The sequence below is a fragment of the Hylobates moloch genome, unplaced genomic scaffold (assembly GCF_009828535.3).
Source record: "Hylobates moloch isolate HMO894 unplaced genomic scaffold, HMol_V3 SCAFFOLD_1, whole genome shotgun sequence".
Classification (NCBI taxonomy): domain Eukaryota; kingdom Metazoa; phylum Chordata; class Mammalia; order Primates; family Hylobatidae; genus Hylobates; species Hylobates moloch.
Window position 1 is genome coordinate 213,074,705 of NW_026652276.1, and position 18,555 is coordinate 213,093,259.

General features: G+C 49.8%; 1 protein-coding gene across 3 annotated transcripts in view; it reads right to left on the minus strand.

Moving 5' to 3' along the window:
* The window catches only part of PLXNA4 (plexin A4), a 527,428-nt gene that overhangs the window by 7,416 nt on the left and 501,457 nt on the right, over positions 1-18,555 (minus strand). For all 3 annotated transcript variants that reach the window (XM_058426822.1, XM_032761769.2, XM_058426826.1), the window contains exons 26-31: positions 17,878-17,981; positions 17,234-17,333; positions 15,843-16,033; positions 14,473-14,642; positions 9,873-10,085; positions 2,255-2,405 (exon numbers count right to left, since the gene is read on the minus strand). In XM_058426822.1, coding sequence (XP_058282805.1) covers positions 2,255-2,405; positions 9,873-10,085; positions 14,473-14,642; positions 15,843-16,033; positions 17,234-17,333; positions 17,878-17,981 — 929 coding nt within the window. The remainder of the gene's footprint in view (positions 1-2,254; positions 2,406-9,872; positions 10,086-14,472; positions 14,643-15,842; positions 16,034-17,233; positions 17,334-17,877; positions 17,982-18,555) is intronic.

An 18,555-nucleotide genomic window follows, 5' to 3' on the forward strand; every position in this document is an offset into this window, starting at 1 on the left:
GGCATAGCATGTGAGCATCGGCGTGGCGGTGAGCACAGGATGCCAGCACACACAGTCATGTCTGAATGACTGTGTGCATTCTACTGGCTACAAAAGATGGTAGACAGAGGGCAGAAGCTCTGCTGAAGACGCCTGTGCCGAGATGCTGCAGTTACCTGCAGGTTAGACAGCAGCTAGTTCCATATCCGATGGAAATGTGCAGTGCTCAGCATGGAGCCGGAATGTGATTTCACGGATGTTAAGACATCCCACCCTTCCTCCCGCAGAAATAAAAATCCTCTCCATCAGCTCCTTGAGGCCCCAAATTCTACATTTAGAAAGTCATTTGTTTTCACTTTGCCCGTTAAAAAACAAATATCCCTGGAAGAGTAAGACTACAAGCTTTCCTGGTCATTAACACCTAATGGATAATGTCTACCAAAGCCTTTTCTGAGGACAGGCAGTTAGCAGAGGACAATGACAGCCAGCAATTGTGGCCCATGATGAAAAATGTGCTCGAATTTTACTCCAACTCAGGAGAGGAGGGATGGAGTAAAGGCTCTGCCAGTTTCTAGCTGGGTGATCTGAGGCCAAACAGGTTACCTGTCTGAACACTCAACGTTCTCAACTGTTAATGTAGGAATGACTAATCCACCTCCAGGGGAGAGGATGTCAGATAACATCTGTGAGCACCCTCAACACAAGGCCTGCCCCCCGAGAGGCACTGGACAATTGGGTGGAACCTACTGATGTTGCAGTTTGAGGGGCAGGGATAAGAAGGGAGGGCAAGGAGATGAGAAGAACCTACTGATGTTGCAGTTTGAGGGGCAGGGATAAGAAGGGAGGGCAAGGAGATGAGAAGGAGGCTGAAGGCTCAAGGGAGGTACCCAGGGCTTTGGATTTCATGACCCAGTTAATGTTTCTTTAATTGTGGAGGCAGGATAGAGCTGGGCAAGAACTGTCATTTGTACACACCATCATTTCATAGATGGGTTCTTTAAACACCAAGGTAGACAGGTGTACTTATAGACTAACAGAATCCTTTCTGAGATGAGATGGTTGGAATATTACACTGGTGCACACTATAGCATCCTTATTACCTTGCATTGCCACAGACAGGGGAAAACTGCCCCAGACCAGTACTCACCTGCAGACTGGCATCACGGTCCCTCCCCTAAGGGACCCAGCACTGGCTTTCCCATGCTGTAGGGACCACAGAATTAGGCTGTTCATGGCCTGCAGGACTCCAGGCCTTGGGGCCTGCTGGGTCTGCTGCTTCAACTAGGGGTTCCTGGACTCTCCTTAAGTGATGAGGATGGGAGGAAATGGAGAACTTGGGGCACAAGCTTCAGCTTCTCTTACTACCCTCCACTCAGAGAAGGTGGCTATGCTGCTGCTCAGATGCAGGGAATTTGGATTCCAAGGATGGCCAGATCCATGGCAAGAGAGGTGACTAGAAGCCCAGGAAGACACAGGCCTCCTCCTACCCAGCAGTGTCCTGTGTGCCCCTGCACATGCCTGTGTCTTCCTGAGCTTCCTGGGCTGCTCCCTTCCTGGGCTTCCTGGGCTGACCAGAAGATGTCTGAGGGGCCTCTCTCTCCCAGCTGCTCCTGACCCCACGCATAGCCAAGAAAACTCCCATAGCACCGTGGCACTGGCCAGAAAGAAGGCCTCATCTATAGTGGCAATGACCCCAGGTGGGATTTTCCAGTGAGGGAACAAAACAAAAACTAGTCTAGTCTAGTTAGTCTAGTCTAGTCTAATCTAGTCTAGTCTCGTCTCGTCTCTAGTCTCGTCTCGTCTAGTCTAGTCTAGTCTGTTCCATTCCATTCTGTTTTGACTCGCTTCTGTTTCATTTCTAGTCTATTCTGTTTCTATTCTATTCTACAACATACCATATCATACCATACCATGCCATACCACATAGCCTGCCTGTAGGAGTGAGGAGGTGCCTGTTTAAAGAGAGTTAGATCAGAAAGAGATGTGGAAAACATAGAAGAAATACTGGAGAGAAAATAAAGATTAAAAAAGACAATATAAAAGAAACAGGTACTTATTTATATATCTAAGAAGCACAGGGAGGAATGCAGAATTTATGGGATGGAGGGTTTCTAGCATCCCAGCCTTTGGAACACAGTCCCAGGTCCTCAGTGATGGTTCCCCCAGCAGAGGTGGAGGTGTCTGTGGCAATGGTCTCTTACATGGAGGCATGCAGGGTTGTCTTCATTCTCTGCCCGCTTCCATCCCAATAGGCCTGGAGCAGGGCAAAGCTTACCTCCTCGCTGTATTTGCCCACGTAGGAGAAGATCTCTGAGAGTGCACTCATGGTATTGAACTCATTCATGTGCATCCGGGACTGCTCAGCCAGGTATGCATTCATGTCTTGGTCGCTGATGGCTGGCATCTTGCCTATGTCCGAGTAATACCTGCGGAGGGATGTAAGTAGGGAGAAGCTGGAGTCCTGCATACAGAGGAGAGATGGATGCTCCCAGCACCGTGTCTGGGGCCATGAGCTCAGCTTGCACTCCAGGTAGTGGATACTTGTGCTGTGACCGCTTGGGGACCACTGCGGTCTCTCTCTCATCTGGGTTGCTGGATCCGAACCAGAAAGAGCCCTCTGCGGCTCTGGATGCAGGAGGCATAGAGGGAAGGGATTTGGGGAGTGGCCAAGACAGGAGAGGAACGGAGAGCCAGAAGGGCCCAGCTCAGGCATCCTCTTTGCTCTCAGCTACCACACAGAGGGGTCTAGACTGTCTTGAGTTTCTCTAACGCCCCTCCCACAGATGCAAGGGATATCCTCCAGCAGGGCCTGAAAGCTCTTCCAAGCGGTTCCACTTCTCTGATGTCCTCCGCTCTCTGGGGCTAAATGGGAGGAGGCAGGGCTGAGGCTGCTCAGGGAGAGACTGGCAGAAGGCAATCAGTCACTGTCACTTGCAGCTGTGCACTGCTGTCAACTGGTTAATTAGATGCCAGCATTTACATTTTTAATTTTTGCAATTTGACATTTTATGCACCAAACCTCAACTCCCCCGCCAGAGGGGGGTTGCGCAGTTTCTTAATGAGGAACTGAAAGGCCTCAGTGCCCCCAAAGACAGCCGCTTCTCACCTTCTCCTACGCACTTTTGGGCTTGTGGACTGCATAAAAGAGAAGAGGTAACTGCAATGACAGGCGGGCATCATAAACCTCAAGGCCTTGTGGTGGCCCCGCTCAGCCTAGCCTAATCCAGCCCATGCCAAATCCCTGTGGCTGCCATGCTGGAGAAAGTAAACCTGAAACCTAGGATCAGAGGGGATGGGGGAGGACAGTCTGCAGGGCAGGGACTAGGCTGCATCAAGCAAGGCACCTAGGCACCAAATTTAAGGAAAGGCACTCACTCTTGGGGTTGTGCAAGCATTGGTGACAGTGACAGACCCTGGGAGTTCTCAGAACTCGAATCTTGGTCAGAGGCTCCGGGACAGTCTCCCCCTGCCCCCCAGCCCTGTGTCTTTCCCAGCCCTATCCTTCACTTCTCCAACCAGGACCCCGTCAGTCTTGTGCCGTTTCCCTGACCTCCAACTGTTGCCATCAGTGCCCAGGAGGTGGGTGAAGACTGGCAGAGATGTTTTCCTGTGCCATCCCAATCATCAGCTCAAGGGTCTGCAATGGAATGACAGTTCAATTTGCATCAGAGCATCCCTGGGCTAGTGAGGGTTGGGATGGCTTCCCTGCTCTGAGCTACCGTGGTACTGGGATTGCAGATCTGTTGTTCTGTCTGGAAAATGGGGAGGCAGAGGGAGGGAGATGACAGCTGTGCTCCCTGGCAAGGGAAGGGGCTGGTCAGAGGGGACTCCCCTGGCCACAAACCAGATACTTTGCCAACTGCTTTGTTGAACTGGTAGCATTTTGGCTGGGCAGGAGCCTGAGACAGGCAACAAGGCCAAGGGTGTAATAACATGGCCTTTCTCAGAGCAGCCTGGGTGCTCAGACAGGCTGCCCTGCCCCTGTCTCATTTGTATTTCCATCCTTCACATCTTCTTCCATTCCCCACCCCTCCTCCACCTTCAGAACCCTTGGGGCCCAATACCCCTTCCTGTTTCATTTTTCTTTTTTTGCTCCATCCCCAGAAGAGCCTGTTCTCTTCAAGGCCTATGACCCACCCCAAAACACATCCTCAGGTACCTCAGGACACAGGGCTCTGAGCAATTTAACAACATTCCAGGTATAAAATTGCAGGGAGACTCGATACATTGTAACCATTTCTGGAATGCAATAAATGCCAATGTTCCATTTTATAGTAGGAGACCAGAGATTTCATTAGTGGCTACGAACCTTGCCATTCCCAAGGAGATTTGTGTCATTGTCCCCTTAGGGATCCCATGTCTACCAAGCAAGATACGTTTGTCAAGTAAAGGGCTATCTTCACAGGCTGTGTTTGTAAAAAGCGTGAACAAATAACCTCACTCACTTTTGGTACCATGGCCAGCAGCCAGCCATGAAACTCTGGTAACTCATCTGAGTTCCAAGCTTCCACCAGACAGGTATACTCTGTCACCTGTACACCATCAGAGCCTCTGACCAGGTGAAAAACCCAGGTTCCCATGGAAAGGACATAACTGTCATCAAAAGCAAAGACTCCTATTATTTCTCTCACCAGCTGTGGAACCTTTCACAGTAGGCAGGTTGCTGGGTCAGACTTTTTGCAAACAGTGCCAGGGACCTTCTTGCTGACTTTATAGTCCCTGAGGTGTAAGGAATCCTAGGTTAGGGACCAGTGTGTCTGCAGTGAAGGAACCATCGCTAGGGGAAACAACAGAAGCCCAGCACTCTGCCTTCACAGTGTCTTGCCTCATGGCCCCGCACTAAAAGTCCTGTCCATTTCTCCAAAGAGAATATCTAGAAGTATATACGTGTGTGTGAAAAAGACAGAGCTGCTGGGGTGGAGGGCAGGGAATTGAGAGTAGGGTAGGACAGGGCTGGGGCCCTGACCATCTCATCTAGAGGTACTGGGTGACATGCCTCTCCTGAACACATCGTCCTCTCTCTGAGGTCAGGTCCTTGCTGGGCAGCTCCTGTGTCTTTCCTGTTCCCTTTGCACTGGGGAGGCTGGATCAAACCAGGGCATGTCTGTGGCCACATACTATTGACAGGTGGGCTAACGGCATGACTTCATCTTCAGCAAGTTCTAAATCAGCTGAGCTGAGTGGCCACTGACAGCCCAGTGTCTGTGGGTGTGGGGCTTAAGTCTTGCTGAGAGTCTACCCTGTTTTTGATTCCAAGCCTGCCTGCTGCTAAGTGGTCCCATCTTTTCTGCAGGGCTTTGCCGATGCTGTCTTGACCCCTCCTGCTTCCCCACTCCCACTCCCTAGCCAGCACCTTGTGCCTGACGCTGACTCATGTGGCACTACCTCTGCCGGGTGAACCTTGCTTCCTTCTCGGTCCTGCTATGCTGGCCCCTGTGCTGGGCTCCTCCACTGGGAAGCCTTATTGATCGGGAAGAACACAATTAAGCCCTGTTAAGGAACTTTAAACAAGCATTCTCATCTGCTGGCTGTGTATTGAAGAAGGGAAAGGGGAGCCTGGGCCCCTGTGCTTGAACTTGCTCCTGTGGGCGTTCTGCCTACAGGTGAGCCCATCTCCAGGAAGTCCTTCAGGACCCCTCTGAGCTGCCCCAAGTCTGACCTGCTAAGAAGGAGCTGGTCCCACCACTGGCCTTCCCTGGTTCTCTTTGCTGAGTTGCTCACAGCAGGGAGGAGGCCAGCACCCCTGAGGTCCTGACATCAGGCCTCTGGGAGTGGCCATAAAGATCAACACCCCAAAGAGCCACATCCTCCACTGTTGGCCAGTCTGCAGGGTCCTAGTCTGTGGATTTCTATGGGGTAGTGGGATGCCGGCAGAAATCCTGGGCCCAGAGACTGACAGTGCGTATCTCACATCTGCCTTTAGGATAGCTCTGTAGTGATTGGGAATATGGTCTCCAATGCCCTAAACTCTTTGGAAAGAACACAGCGTTGGCATCCCTCCACACACCTCAAGGATGAAGATGCAGGAGTGAAAGATATTTCCAGCCTGATGCTCTGATATCCCCAATATGTACCTTTCAAGGCCCTGCACAGAAGTCTTTTCCTCTGTGAATCACGGGAGGGTCTCTCTGGGCCCAGCAGAATGAGGCCCCACACCCTGAGTTCCCCACTATGATGCTTGTGGGGCCTGCTGAGCATCTGTGTGGCCTCCCTGACCACAGGAGCTGCAAAGAAAGGGTCAAGTTCAATGCATTTCAAGTACCCAACTCACTCATGATGGATACCATTAATGTTTGACCCATGAATTAATTAATGAATATGTTAATGAAATTTCTATATCTCACCTCTAGTATTGCTCCCAGGGTGAGCTGTCACCATTTTATGTATTTGATTGGATGGTTTCCATAGGAGGCATATTTAAATATTTAAAATTCTTAACCTTTTTCATGCCGTGACACACATGATAGATGACATTCAAATGTGTGGCACACTCTAGTCCAAATCCCAGTGGCCTGCTGTGACTCCATTCTACTTACTTCTTAAAAGCTGACTGATGGCAAGTAAGTGGGGCCAATGTTGCTGCAAGAATGACCTTTCAACTATTCCAAGTTAAAATCGGAGGAAATCACTACTAAAGTGTGCAAATGTATTGCTACTAGTAATGACACAAAAACTACGACTGATCACAACACGCCACTTCATGGTGACGACACTGTTGAGTTTTGTCTGTAAGATGAAGGTAGCAGTTAACTGCTAATCAGAAACCAAGAGACTCCTCTCCCTTTTTCCAGATTTGGCCATAAGCAAAAGCTCAAATTCTTGGATGAGGGGAATGAATACTGGGAATCCACAGTGGGGCTACAAACCACCGTTATTACGAGGTACTTGGAGGCAGGGGAGGGGAGGCAGGGAGGGGAGGATGGGTGGGGAGATGGTGGGAGGGAGGACAGGTAGGAGGATGGGTGGAAGGAGATATGGGAGAAGAGATGGAGAAATAGATGGCAGGACAGGAGTGAGGGCAGGTGGGAGGACGGATGGGAGGACAGACAGGAGGATGGGTTAGAGGATGGGTAAGAGAATGAGTGAGAGGAGAGAAGGGAGGGCAGGGGGAGGATGGATGGGAGGACAGGCAGGAAGATGGGTTAGAGGATGGGTAAGAGAATGAGTGAGAGAAGGGAGGGCAGGTGGGAGGATGGATGAGAGGATGAGTATGAGGATGGTGGGAGGATGGGCGCAAAGGTGGGTGAGAGGACAGGTGGGAAGACTGGTGGGAAACTAGATGGAAGGATGAATGGGGGATAGGTGGGAGGACAGATGAAAAGATAAGTGGGAGGGTAAAGAATTTCTAGAAGACTCAACATACTGGCAGAATCATCTATGCCATTCAACCAAGAGTTATTGAGGCTTCCTGAATTTATATGCTTCCCTTTTTTACCTGCGCTGAAGAGAGGACCAGGCAGGGTAAGCCCTATTTTTTAGTTGTGATGGTGCAGAAAACCTTCCCCAAATTCGTGCAGGGCACACTCCACAGCAGTGAGCCTCTAAGTTCCAGTCCTGGAAGGACTGTCTCCATTTGACCAACAGCAGGGGAGCAAATTCAGAAGTGACCAAGCTGTGGCCAGGTCACTCTACCATCATCCTCAACTGTGGGCTGCCAATGTCCTTGGAATGGGGAGGTGGGAGATCAGGTGTGCTGTGGTCCCAGGTGAGGTCTGCCCTGCCGAACTTTACTTTCCCCTCCAGGGAGCCAGACAAGCTCGGAGGATACCTCCTCTCGGAGTGGGAGTGGACTTGTCCCTCCATCACCAAGTGAAGAAGCACTCTGGGCTTGACCTCAGCCCTGTCCGTGTGCTGTTTTCTCGATCCGTCTGTCTTTGTACCCCGGTCCCGGAAAGGAGAAAAGATTTGGGGCCTCAAGTAAGTGAAAGATGACTTCCTTGAGAGTGTCAGTGGTTGCTAAGAAACGAGCGGGATAGGAAATGGAAACCATCAAATCACTCCTAAAAATAACCCAATGGACTGAGTTTACTTGTGACCTGCAGCAGCTGCATGGCACAAATCTCATTGAGCACCAAGCAGAAAGGAGACCACTTGCTCAGCCCATGCATGAGCCTCAGCTCTGACTACGCAGCCTGTTCCTGGGAAGTGTCCTTTATGCAGACACTTCATAAATGTTCCCAGCCCTTCACAGCCCTGGTTCCCCCCTACCCGCCTGGGGCACTATCACAATGATGCTGTGGCACAGGGATGAGCAACAGCCCAGCTGCTGCCTCTTCCCCCTCTCCCTGCTGAAGAATTGGCTGTCCACACGGGAGGGGCTGGAGGGCCTGCTCCTGGCAGCTCTATTGTTGGAAGAGTGAGCCACTGTCTGCATAGCAGGAGGTGGGAACCTGTCTAGGTGACTCAGACATAATCAGACACTAGGACAAAAGAGTTAGCTTCCTTTTGGACAGCTGAGGGGGCATGTCCACCACCTGCACCCGTAGGAAAGGAGGAGAGGGTATCAAAGAGCAGAGGGGAGAGGGAAAAACAAAATCAAACCCTTTTAGTGACACTAATGCACTGAGGTGGCCAGGACTCTACTCCCTCTTAGTTATTTCCTTTTTATAAGGGAAGGCAATTTTCAAGTATAAAGACAGAGACTGTCTCTATCATATGCAAAATGATAAAGTTCATTTTGTCACCAAGTCAAGAACCCCTTCTGGACTCTTTCACTCTTCAAAAAGGCACCAAATCTGAGCTTCCCTCTAGGTTTCCTGTATTTAAGCTACTTGGAATAAAGAGAAAGTCTAAACGCAGGACTGCCATGTAGAGTTGTGCAGGTTATTCACTGCACAAAGGTACTTGGACGAGAGGATGAGCTGGGGCTGACAAAGCCCATCATTCATCAAACTACACACTCGGTGTGGGGCTACCTCATTCTGTAGGAAGGGGCATCTTTCTTAAACCATACAGAGGCACCATATGGGTTGGCAGAGGCCCTGTCTGAAAGTAACGCAAATAAGTAGGAAGGTTATTTGGGAGTCAGCTAAGAGTCCTGGGATCTAGTTTCATCTTGGTTCCTTAAATCATCTTGGGCAGATTACTTACCCATTCTGCATGTATATTTCTTCACCTTCATGGCATAAAAGGAGCTTATAGTTCCTGTCCTCTCCCTAGTACAGGGCTGCTGTGATGAATAAATAAAGCTTCAGCTGGTTGCTTAGTTCAGGTGCTTGGCATATGGAGCTGATGTGGCTGAGACAAACCATTAACCTCCTTTACCATGAGTCAGTGCTGCCCTAGGAAGAGCCCAGCCCTGCAGCTCATAGGGGGACCTGCAGTCACGAGAGGTCCGCAGGACACTGGGATTTGATCACAATGCTGCAAGAACCAGGGCATTAAGAGCTCATGCAAGAGTCAAGGGGCTGGGAGAGTGAGAAACTGTTCAGACAGTGACAAAGACATCCCCACCGAATGCTGGGAACTGCTAGCCAGACGGGAGCAGATGGGTAGAGGCCTCCAGCCTTTTCTGCAGCAATGATGTAGTTTGGCCCCTTGAAGTGTTATAATGACAGTTTTTATTTATTTTTGGGGGGGTGGGAGGTGAAGATTAGAGCTGGGAGCCACATCTCCTTTCTGGGCCTAGAAGACATTTCAGCTGCTAGGTTCCAGGGCCTGTTATCTAGGGAAGCTGAGCTACCATGGCAACCTCTGGCCAAGTTTTCCTATTCTGGTTTCAGGGAACAGCAGCACTGGGACATGGGGTTGTGGGTGTTGCAGTGGCAGGATCAGGCTTTGTGAATGACTCATCTGGAAGTGCAGCTGGTTTTTGATGGGGAGGGGACCTTTTGTCGAGGAAGCTACTGGCTCCAGCAAGGGGCCCTGACTTGACTCCGTGGCCCAGCACTCACCTCTCCACCCAGTTCTTGTAGCTGGGGATGTCCTTGGCATACAGCAGCTTGTTGGAGGGCGAGTCCTTGCCCAGTCGGTGCTCTGACGTGGAGCAAGAGTCCATGAAGGTCTGAGCCACCACAGAGAGGCAGGCGTCCGTGATGCTGTTCTTATGGATGTCAAACACAAACTGCGGGTTCTTGATCATGTTGACCCAAAACCTCAGGGGCAGGCTGCATGGAAGGAAGAGGCAGACAGTCAGGGGAGATGGGGCAGTGGGGCTGCGGTGTGGGTAGGAGGGGTCTCTGGAGAAGGAGAGAAGCCTGGGGAACTAATAGAACTTAAGAGCCTTCTCTATGCTGGGGATGGGATGTGCCAGGGAAGGGAGGTGAGGCAGGTCTGCAGGGCCCCTATTTACCTTCCAGGAAACTGAGGACTGGCAAGGCTGAATAATTCATCCAGAGATATAACGTTGGTAGCTACTTGAGAGGACTTGATACCCAGCCTTGATGGCAGGGCTCATCATCTTCCCTTTGGCCTAAAAGGCAGCCATGATGTATGCTATAAAGTAGAATTTCTAACTCTCTGTCTGTCTGCTCCTAAGCCTGGTACAAGAGCATCTAGTTGGCAAACTTTAAGGAATTGCTTGGAATCTAGGCTTTGTATCTGACTCTCTGCCATCTACTGTATGACTTGGCAGAAGTCACACCCTTCCTCCCTGCCTGGGCCTCTCAGCCTACTCCTACTGGGGCTGAGAAGTACAGTGTAGCTGACTGATTTTTCATTTCTAAGCTGGCGCGCTTGAAAACCCACATTCACCCACCTCATGGGCCCCATTGCATTCCCTCCTTCCCCTCCCTGCTTATTCCAGTTGGCACCTCCTGCCCACCAGGAACTGTGCTTGCAACTGGGGATACAGTGATGAATGAGACGCATCCTCTGCCCTCAAGAAGCCTGCATTCTGGTGGGTTCACAGAAAGGCAGATATGAAACCAACTACAAACCGGCAGGACTGTTGGTGCTAAGATCAGGGATGTGTAGGGTCCAACATGGGACCAAGGGAAGCATCAAGCCTACCCTGAGGGCAGTGTCCAGAATGCCTTCACAAAGGGGGCACTTGATGGTGGGAGTTTTAAAACTTGTGTAAGTCTTTCCTTTCCTTTTTCTTTCTCTTTCTCTCTTTTTCTTTCTTTCGATGGAGTTTTGCTCTGTCACCCAAGCTGGAGTACAGTGGGGCGATCTCAGCTCATTGCAACCTCTGCCTCCCGGGTTTAAGCGATTCTTCTGCCTCAGCCTCCTGAGTAGCTGGGACTACAAGCACCCATCACTACACTTGGCTAATTTTTATATTTTTAGTATAGATGGGGTTTCATCATGTTGGCCAGGCTGATCTTGAACTCCTGATCTCAGTTGATCTGCCCACCTCGGCGTCCCAAAGTGTTGGGATTACAAGGCGTAAGCCACCGTGCCTGGCCTGTGTGTTTCTTAGCAGGCCGAGGCCTGGAGGAAGGGGGTGGAGGATGGGCTGCAGACAGGAAATCTGCATTAACAAAGACAAAGAGGGAAAAGTGTGCCCTGCAGTCTGCTATTGTAAGCCTGTTGCTTATAATGTCCCAATCTTGGGGCACTGGGAGAAACTGCCTTCTGCACCTTTTGGCTGTAGCCATCCCTGAGGGCTCTAATCCTACGGCATCCAACCAGCCTGCTGGGATGCAGGTGGGAAAGAGGGCTAAGCATCATGCAATGGATTGCTTACTTCTTTCCTCTGCCTCCTGCCATTTCCCCTGATGTTTTATTGTTTTGGTTGTTGTTCTCACTGATGGTAATAGTTAGAATGTTCACTATGTGTTTGGCTTGCTTGTTAGAACTTAAACTCTTTGAATTACATTATTTCAACAGAACCAGTATAATATTTCTATACTTGTTCTATCTCCCAGCAGCCAGTATGTACAAATAGCAAATGCTATGAATACAGGAAAACCTAATGTTCAAGACTGCCAATCAGTCAGTCGACAAGGATCTATTAAGTTCCTACAAAGTGTGCAGGGCGGGACTCAGGCAGGCAGCATTGAGGTCTGACAATGTTTGGCGGTGTTTGCTTCATCCCTGGAAATCCCTAATAGGAAATAATGGGATGGCGCCCAGGAAAGCTCAGAGAGCCACGACACCCAGGTGAAAGTAGGGGTCACTCCAGCTGCCCAGCCTTCCTGACAGCTGGGCTCAGAGCCCTGAATGGAGGACTCACGACTTCCCAGCTAACGAAGTCTCTGTTTACATCTTCCTGTTGTTCCAGAAATTGCACCCAGGTAAGGGACTCTGGGAGTCCACATTTGCTCTGCCAGTTTTTTCTCCCCTGTGCTTTCCGGTCCTCAGGCCGGTTTTGCTGACAGGCACAGCAAACAGGGAAGCCACAGCACCCACCCAAGGCTCCCGCCTAATGAAATATTAGCATATTATTAACATTAGTGGTGGCACTAATCTCTGGTTGATTGCAGCTACTCAGGCTAAATGAGCAGGAGGTTTATTTAAAAGAGAAGAGGTAGGGAACTGTGGAAGAAGAGGGTGGGGAGAGGGTGGGTTACACCTTGGGCCAGGAATAAAAAAATAATCATTTTTCCATCAGAGACAATTAACTCCAAGTCAATATGCAGATCTTAAAATTCCCAGACTAACTGTGTCTTGCTCAGCATAGCAACAGATCAAGTCAGGGTTGGGGGAAAGTGTCCTCAGGGTTGGGGGAAACTGTCTACTTTCTGGCATTTCCTTTGCTCAGACCTGAGTACTTGGAAGAGCTGGCATCCAAGAAGATTTGGCTCCACTCCAAGGACATTATGGCACCCCTGGAGGTGGCCTTGCCCCAGCAGGAGGGATGGGGTGAAAACAAATGGTTTAGATACCATTGTAGGTGATATTCTTGCAATGTGCTACTAAAAGCAGGTAGAAATGTTTAGAAAGACCCAACTTTCTCCAGCTAGGACCAAGAGAAGTTCTGGGCAGAGCAGTTTTTGTTAATCTCCTGAAGGCTGCTAACATTCAATGGAGGCAGTAAGTAGGAAGACTCACTAACAGAAGCAGATTGGTAGGCTGGGGACATGCCCCACCGAACAGCTCCCAGTAGTCACACCAAGAAGTCTAGAAGTCTAGAAGAGTTAAACGCATCTTACCTAAAGGCAGGTCCTGGGAGATATCAGACCCAACACAGCTTTCAAAGGAGGAAATCGCATCACAAAGTTTTGCTACACTGAGAGAGCAATCTAGATTTTTGAGTCTTATTTCAGAAAGGTTGGAAGAACCCCGGCACGAAGGTCTTCTCTCACTAGGAGTTAATATGGGAGCAAACCCCACGCTTCAGTTCTGTGGTCTCAACCTTGGTTCCTGCCTGGTTTTTTATATTCAGCAGGGATAGTCTCTTCTCCTGGTGAAGAGGATGAGGAGCCAGAGCATACTACATTGAATACAGTTTTGGTACCAAAGCCTGACTTCTGCCTTCATCTGTGCATTGCTTTGGGGCCCAGGGCTAGGTGCCAGGGTGCTTGGCTGAGCCCTAATGCCTTGCCCATCCTAGCAGTTGTTGGTGCTGGGCAACAGGCCCACACTGCCTCAGAAGAATGATCTGGGGAAGAAGAACCTGGGACAGGCACCATAGAAAAGCTACAGGGAGGCAGTTCTGGAACCGATGGGACAAAGGATAAGCCAGCTTTGCCTCAGGTAGAGCTCTCAGCCAGAGACCACCTTGGCTCTGCATCTCATCAATAATTACTGAGACCCAGCTTTACACAAGGTTCTGTACTAAGTGCTGAATACTGATGTGTGATTTTGAAATTTCAACCTGAAATACAAATTACTCATAAGTGAAAGGAAGGATGATCCATGTTAAAAGGAGAGAGGGGATCACAGGGGAGAACACCTAGAGTGTCAATTAGTACTTGGAGAATCCTGTTGTCTCAAAGGAAGACATAGTGGTTAAGGGCAGATCTCTTCACCATACAGAGCTTGGAAAAGGAGTTTATGGGAAGAGAAGAGAGCAATTGCTTGAATAGAATACGAATGCCCTTTGTTCACCTGGTTGGTTCCTAGGTGTGTTTCAAAACTGCTTGCAAGTCACTGTTAGACGTTGCCCTTCTAAGATCTGATTGCACATGAGACATCCTCCATCTTCCATAGCATTTGTCCCACACCAGCAGACTTCCTTGCCTCTCACCCTCATCTATCAGTTCATTGAGGGCAGGGGCCATGTCTGATTAGCCCATGATCCTCAGTGTCTAGCGTAATCACAGGCACCCAGGAGGTACTTGGATGGGAGAGTGTCCTGGCCGTGACATTTGGCATATTATTTCTTGCTTCTTCAGCTGGTTCAATAAATGTTTGTTAACTGACTAAGTGATAGGAAAGAAAGATGCACGGACAGATTTGATTAGAGGGAAGTAAGAGAGGGAGTGAACACAAAAATCTAGGAAGAGTGGATGGGGAGGACCAGAGAATGTGCCTGCTGAGAGTCCCTGCTGATGAAAACAGACTCTGGCCAGCCCTTCCCCTGGAGGCCCAGAGTCCCACCACCATTGACTTAAGGCTGGGTGGGCTCAGGGCTCCCGATATGCCCCCTGCCCTCCCTTCACTCACCAATTGCTCTTCCAGGTATGGCGGACGTGCGGGTCATGAATGCCATGCTTATCAGCCTGCTCATCCAGGAAGTCAAACATGTACTTGATGGCCAGGGGCAGGGCAGAGCCACGGTGTGCTGTGCTGAAGATGGTCTCAAAGAGGTCATCCACAAACTTCTGCAGTGTGCCCTGGAGAGGCAGGATATGTCCAGACACAGCTCAACTCACGTAGTTCTGAGGATGGCTTTTAAAACCTGCCTCACAGACCTAGGCAGGGGAGGATGGTATACAGCCCAACCCACTTGGGTGAAATTGGGTAAGTCCATGCATTAAATCATTTTTTTTCCCATTTCATCTGTCTCTAACAGCTTTAAATTTCCCCTGCACATGGAAAAGAGATATAACACTGATGACTGGACCTACGTAAGGCTTCCTCTGCCAACAACACAGTTTGGTTGAACACCCTCTGGCGGTGTTATTTTAGCATTTTTCACAAATGCTAATGAACACTCACTTGGTCAGAGCAGACAAACACAATCTGCTGGCTTTGTTTGGGCATTACTCACACTGGCTAATGAACAGTGACTCACTTGGCTCTGCAGAGGGCAGAGCCGAGCCCAGTCTCAGGAGTGAAAGACTAGCACTGCAGGCAAGCAACGTCCCCAGAACCAGGATTAGAAATGGTGCCTGGGGTCAGACACGGTGGCTCACACCTGTAATCCCAAATTCTGGGAGGCCAAGGCGGATGGATCATTTGAGGCCAGGAGTTTAAGACCAGCCTGGCCAACATGGTGAAACCACACCTCTACTAAAAAAAAAAAAAAAAAAAATTAGGCGTGGTGGTGCACGCTTGTAGTTTTAGCTACTTGGGAAGCTGAGGCAGGAGGATTGTTTGAGCTTGGGAGGAGGAGGTTGCAGTGAGCAGAGATTGCACCACTGCACTTCAGCCTGGGTGACAGAACAAGACAGTCTCAAAAAAAAAAAAAAGAAATGGTGCCTGGGAAGTCGCTGATGGAGCCCCGACTTCCCGCACTTGAGATTGTAGATGATATCCCAGAGAAGAAATCATTCTTTTATAAGGCATGGCAGAAGAATGTGAAAAGAGGCAGTTAGAGTCTCAGTATTTCAGAAGGGCATGGAGAAGGGATAGAAACAAATCTTCAGATTGCATGCCAACACTGATGTATCGGTAGGGTTTGCCTGGAGTGCTGGATTGAGAAGGATTCTGAGGTTCAGTACGGGGACTGGTCAGCAGTGCCTCCTGGGGTGGGTAATAGAGTGGACACCAGCATGAATGCTGGGTACTGGCTACTCTGGCATTTCTGTGGGCTGATGAAGCCCCACTCCATAGCCTCTGGGCTCCCTGCACCCAGTTCTCCAGTCTGATACCTTAGTGGCCAGGAGTCGGGTCAGGTAGATTTCAGACACCATCTTGCTCCCTCGGTCCCCCTCCTTCTGGTCTCCGTGCTCGTGGTTCTTCACTAGGTGCCACATCTTGACTCCACTCTCCAGGTCAGGAGTGATCATAGGTGTCCGTGAGCGGAGGCTGTCGGGGCTGCCCGTGTACCGGATCATGTTTTCTGCCAAGGCAAGGATCACCCCCCAACATATGTGAGGCCACACGGCCTTAGCCCATCACCTTACCGTGCATCCCTTGCTCCGGCAGAAGCCAACGACTGTCTGATAGTTCCTGCCACTGGCCGGTGCTGTCACCTTGCCTTGGTTTTGTGCATTCCCTGAAACTGGGATGCCTTTCTCACCACCTCCAGGAAACTATCTGTGGCTAATTCTACCCACTCAGATCTCCCCCTCCTTCCTGTACTCTGCATCGTGTCAACCCTTAATTATTCAATTTGTAAAAATATAAGCCTGTACTTTTTTAATGCTTTTCCTTGTAAGAGTTCTCAAGTCATGTCTCAGGATGTGTTCTGTGCAGCCAATTAAGTACATACTTAAGAGCAGGTAGCCTGCCTCCCTTAATAACTGCTGACTGGATGAGTAACCGCCAGGTAACCTGCTCACCTTCGTCTGTCCTCCCCTCTGGCCTGTGCCAATTATTCCTGTTTATTTGCTGAAACTCCTGCCAGTGTTTGTGAAGTGTTGTGAAATGAGTACTGAGCAGGAAAAAGAAATGGTGGTCCTACTGTGTGCAGGCACTATTCTCTGTATTCATCCACTTATTATCTAGAATGATCCTGTTCAGTCGGTAGATTTTTCAGTCTCTTCTTCTGGTAAATAAATAAATAACCAAGGCTCATAGTGGTCAGATGACTAGCCCCAAAGCACACAGATAGGGCAGAACAGGGCTCCTTCTGGCTTCTACCCCACCTCCAGCACCCTCTCCCCACCACTGCAGAGCCTCGCACCTGGTCTGTACCTGCCCTCCACTGCAAAATAACAGTGGCTCTTACAAATCATTTAGCCTCTGTGCACCTGAGTTATAACGTACTAATCTGCATAATAGGGGGAAATAATAATTATTTAATTCACTAGATTGTTATGAACATGATGTGAGATAATAGCTATCACACAGCCCGGAAGACATTCATGAAAGTTGGCTTTACTTCTTTTGCTCGTGGATGAAGTTCTTGCTTATGCATCAGAGTGACCGACTGAAACCAGGGGCCTCTTCCCTCACCTGGCTCTCTTCCCTGATGGTCAGCCTGCCTGATGCCCCATCTCCCCTCTCCAAGAGTCTCCTGCCTTCTGGCTATGCTGCTGGCATGACAACAGCTGCTCAGGACACCTGGGCCTCCCCAGGACACTCGGTGGGATCTTACCATATTTACTCGCTGAGGTCCTGGAGACAGTGGAGTTGTTCACTGCGTTATAAGCTGTCACCTGCTTGGACACTAATGCCACCACGGAACCATCTGGCACCTACAGGGAAAAAGCTTCTCAGGGCCTAGGCACAGCAGCTCTGCCACTCCAGGAAATAATAAGGACAAATCATGATGAACTTGGCACTAAGGGGCAATTGGTGCCTTGCTGGAGAACTAGGGGACTTTGGAGGCTGTCAGCTTTCCTTGGAGCAAAACAAGACACAGATCTGGATACACTAGTGTTCTATTTTGTGGCTTCTCTTGGAGTAACTTCTGGCAAGAGCTCCTCCCTAGCATTCTCAATCCCAGTGCTTCCCTGGAAGATGACCCAACCTTAAATGCCCAGAGGAACTTCTCAGGAGGGCCTTCCTTGGGGACTCTGCCCATGCCCTGCAGAAAGTGTGCATGTCAGCATGTTATCTCCAAAGAGGTCAGGGTTCCCTGGTTTCTTGGCTGGGAGATGTCAATTTCCTCTGGATCACTAAGGGAACATGGAGTGCTGGTGAGGGGCTTGGTGTCTAGCCCTGTTATTTGAGGGCAATGATTTCCAGGACAAAGGACTTGTAGTTGGCTAGCTCCTCCCCTTTCCACATTCCCCTCACCTGGTAGTGGGCCAGTGTGTTCAGTCGCTTCCAATCATTCTCAATCTTGGTGGTGATGTCTTCATCTTGCAAGATCATCCTTGCCCCACTTCCTTGTCGCCACTCTGCCAAGAGAGCGGTGGCATCTCAGAGAGGCCCTCTGACCCCTCCTGTGGGGAAGCTGAGGACCCCTGTGTAGGTACCTATGCCGTGCTAGCTCAAGGGTGTATCCATTGCAAGTGCTAGCACATGCTCCTGTGAAAATGGAGTGCCAAAGCTCTCAATGCAGTGAGGCCCTGAGTTTCAGTTCTGGTTCTGATCCCAACAAACTATGTGACCAAAATGGGGCTAACATCACTTATCCACCCCTGCCCATCTGCTTGCTATGAATGGCTACATCTGTAAAAAGTAGGTGCTCAAAAAGTATTGGCCAAACAAAAGAGGCACATGATAAAACACTGAGCTTTGACAAAGCATAAGGCAAATGCAAAGTGGCATAGTTGTGGTAGGGTGACTTGTTTGCTTGATTGGAAGCTCTTAGAGCTGATGAAATCAAGGCTGTACGCTCAGTCACTGAACAGCCCCAGACCTGTTCCAGGGGTATATCCTACAGGGTGAAACTGGCAGTGTGTCACCCTTGTCAGGGAGATTGGGTCAAAGAGTGTGGAAAAAAATCAGCAAAACCCATTCTCATGCCCA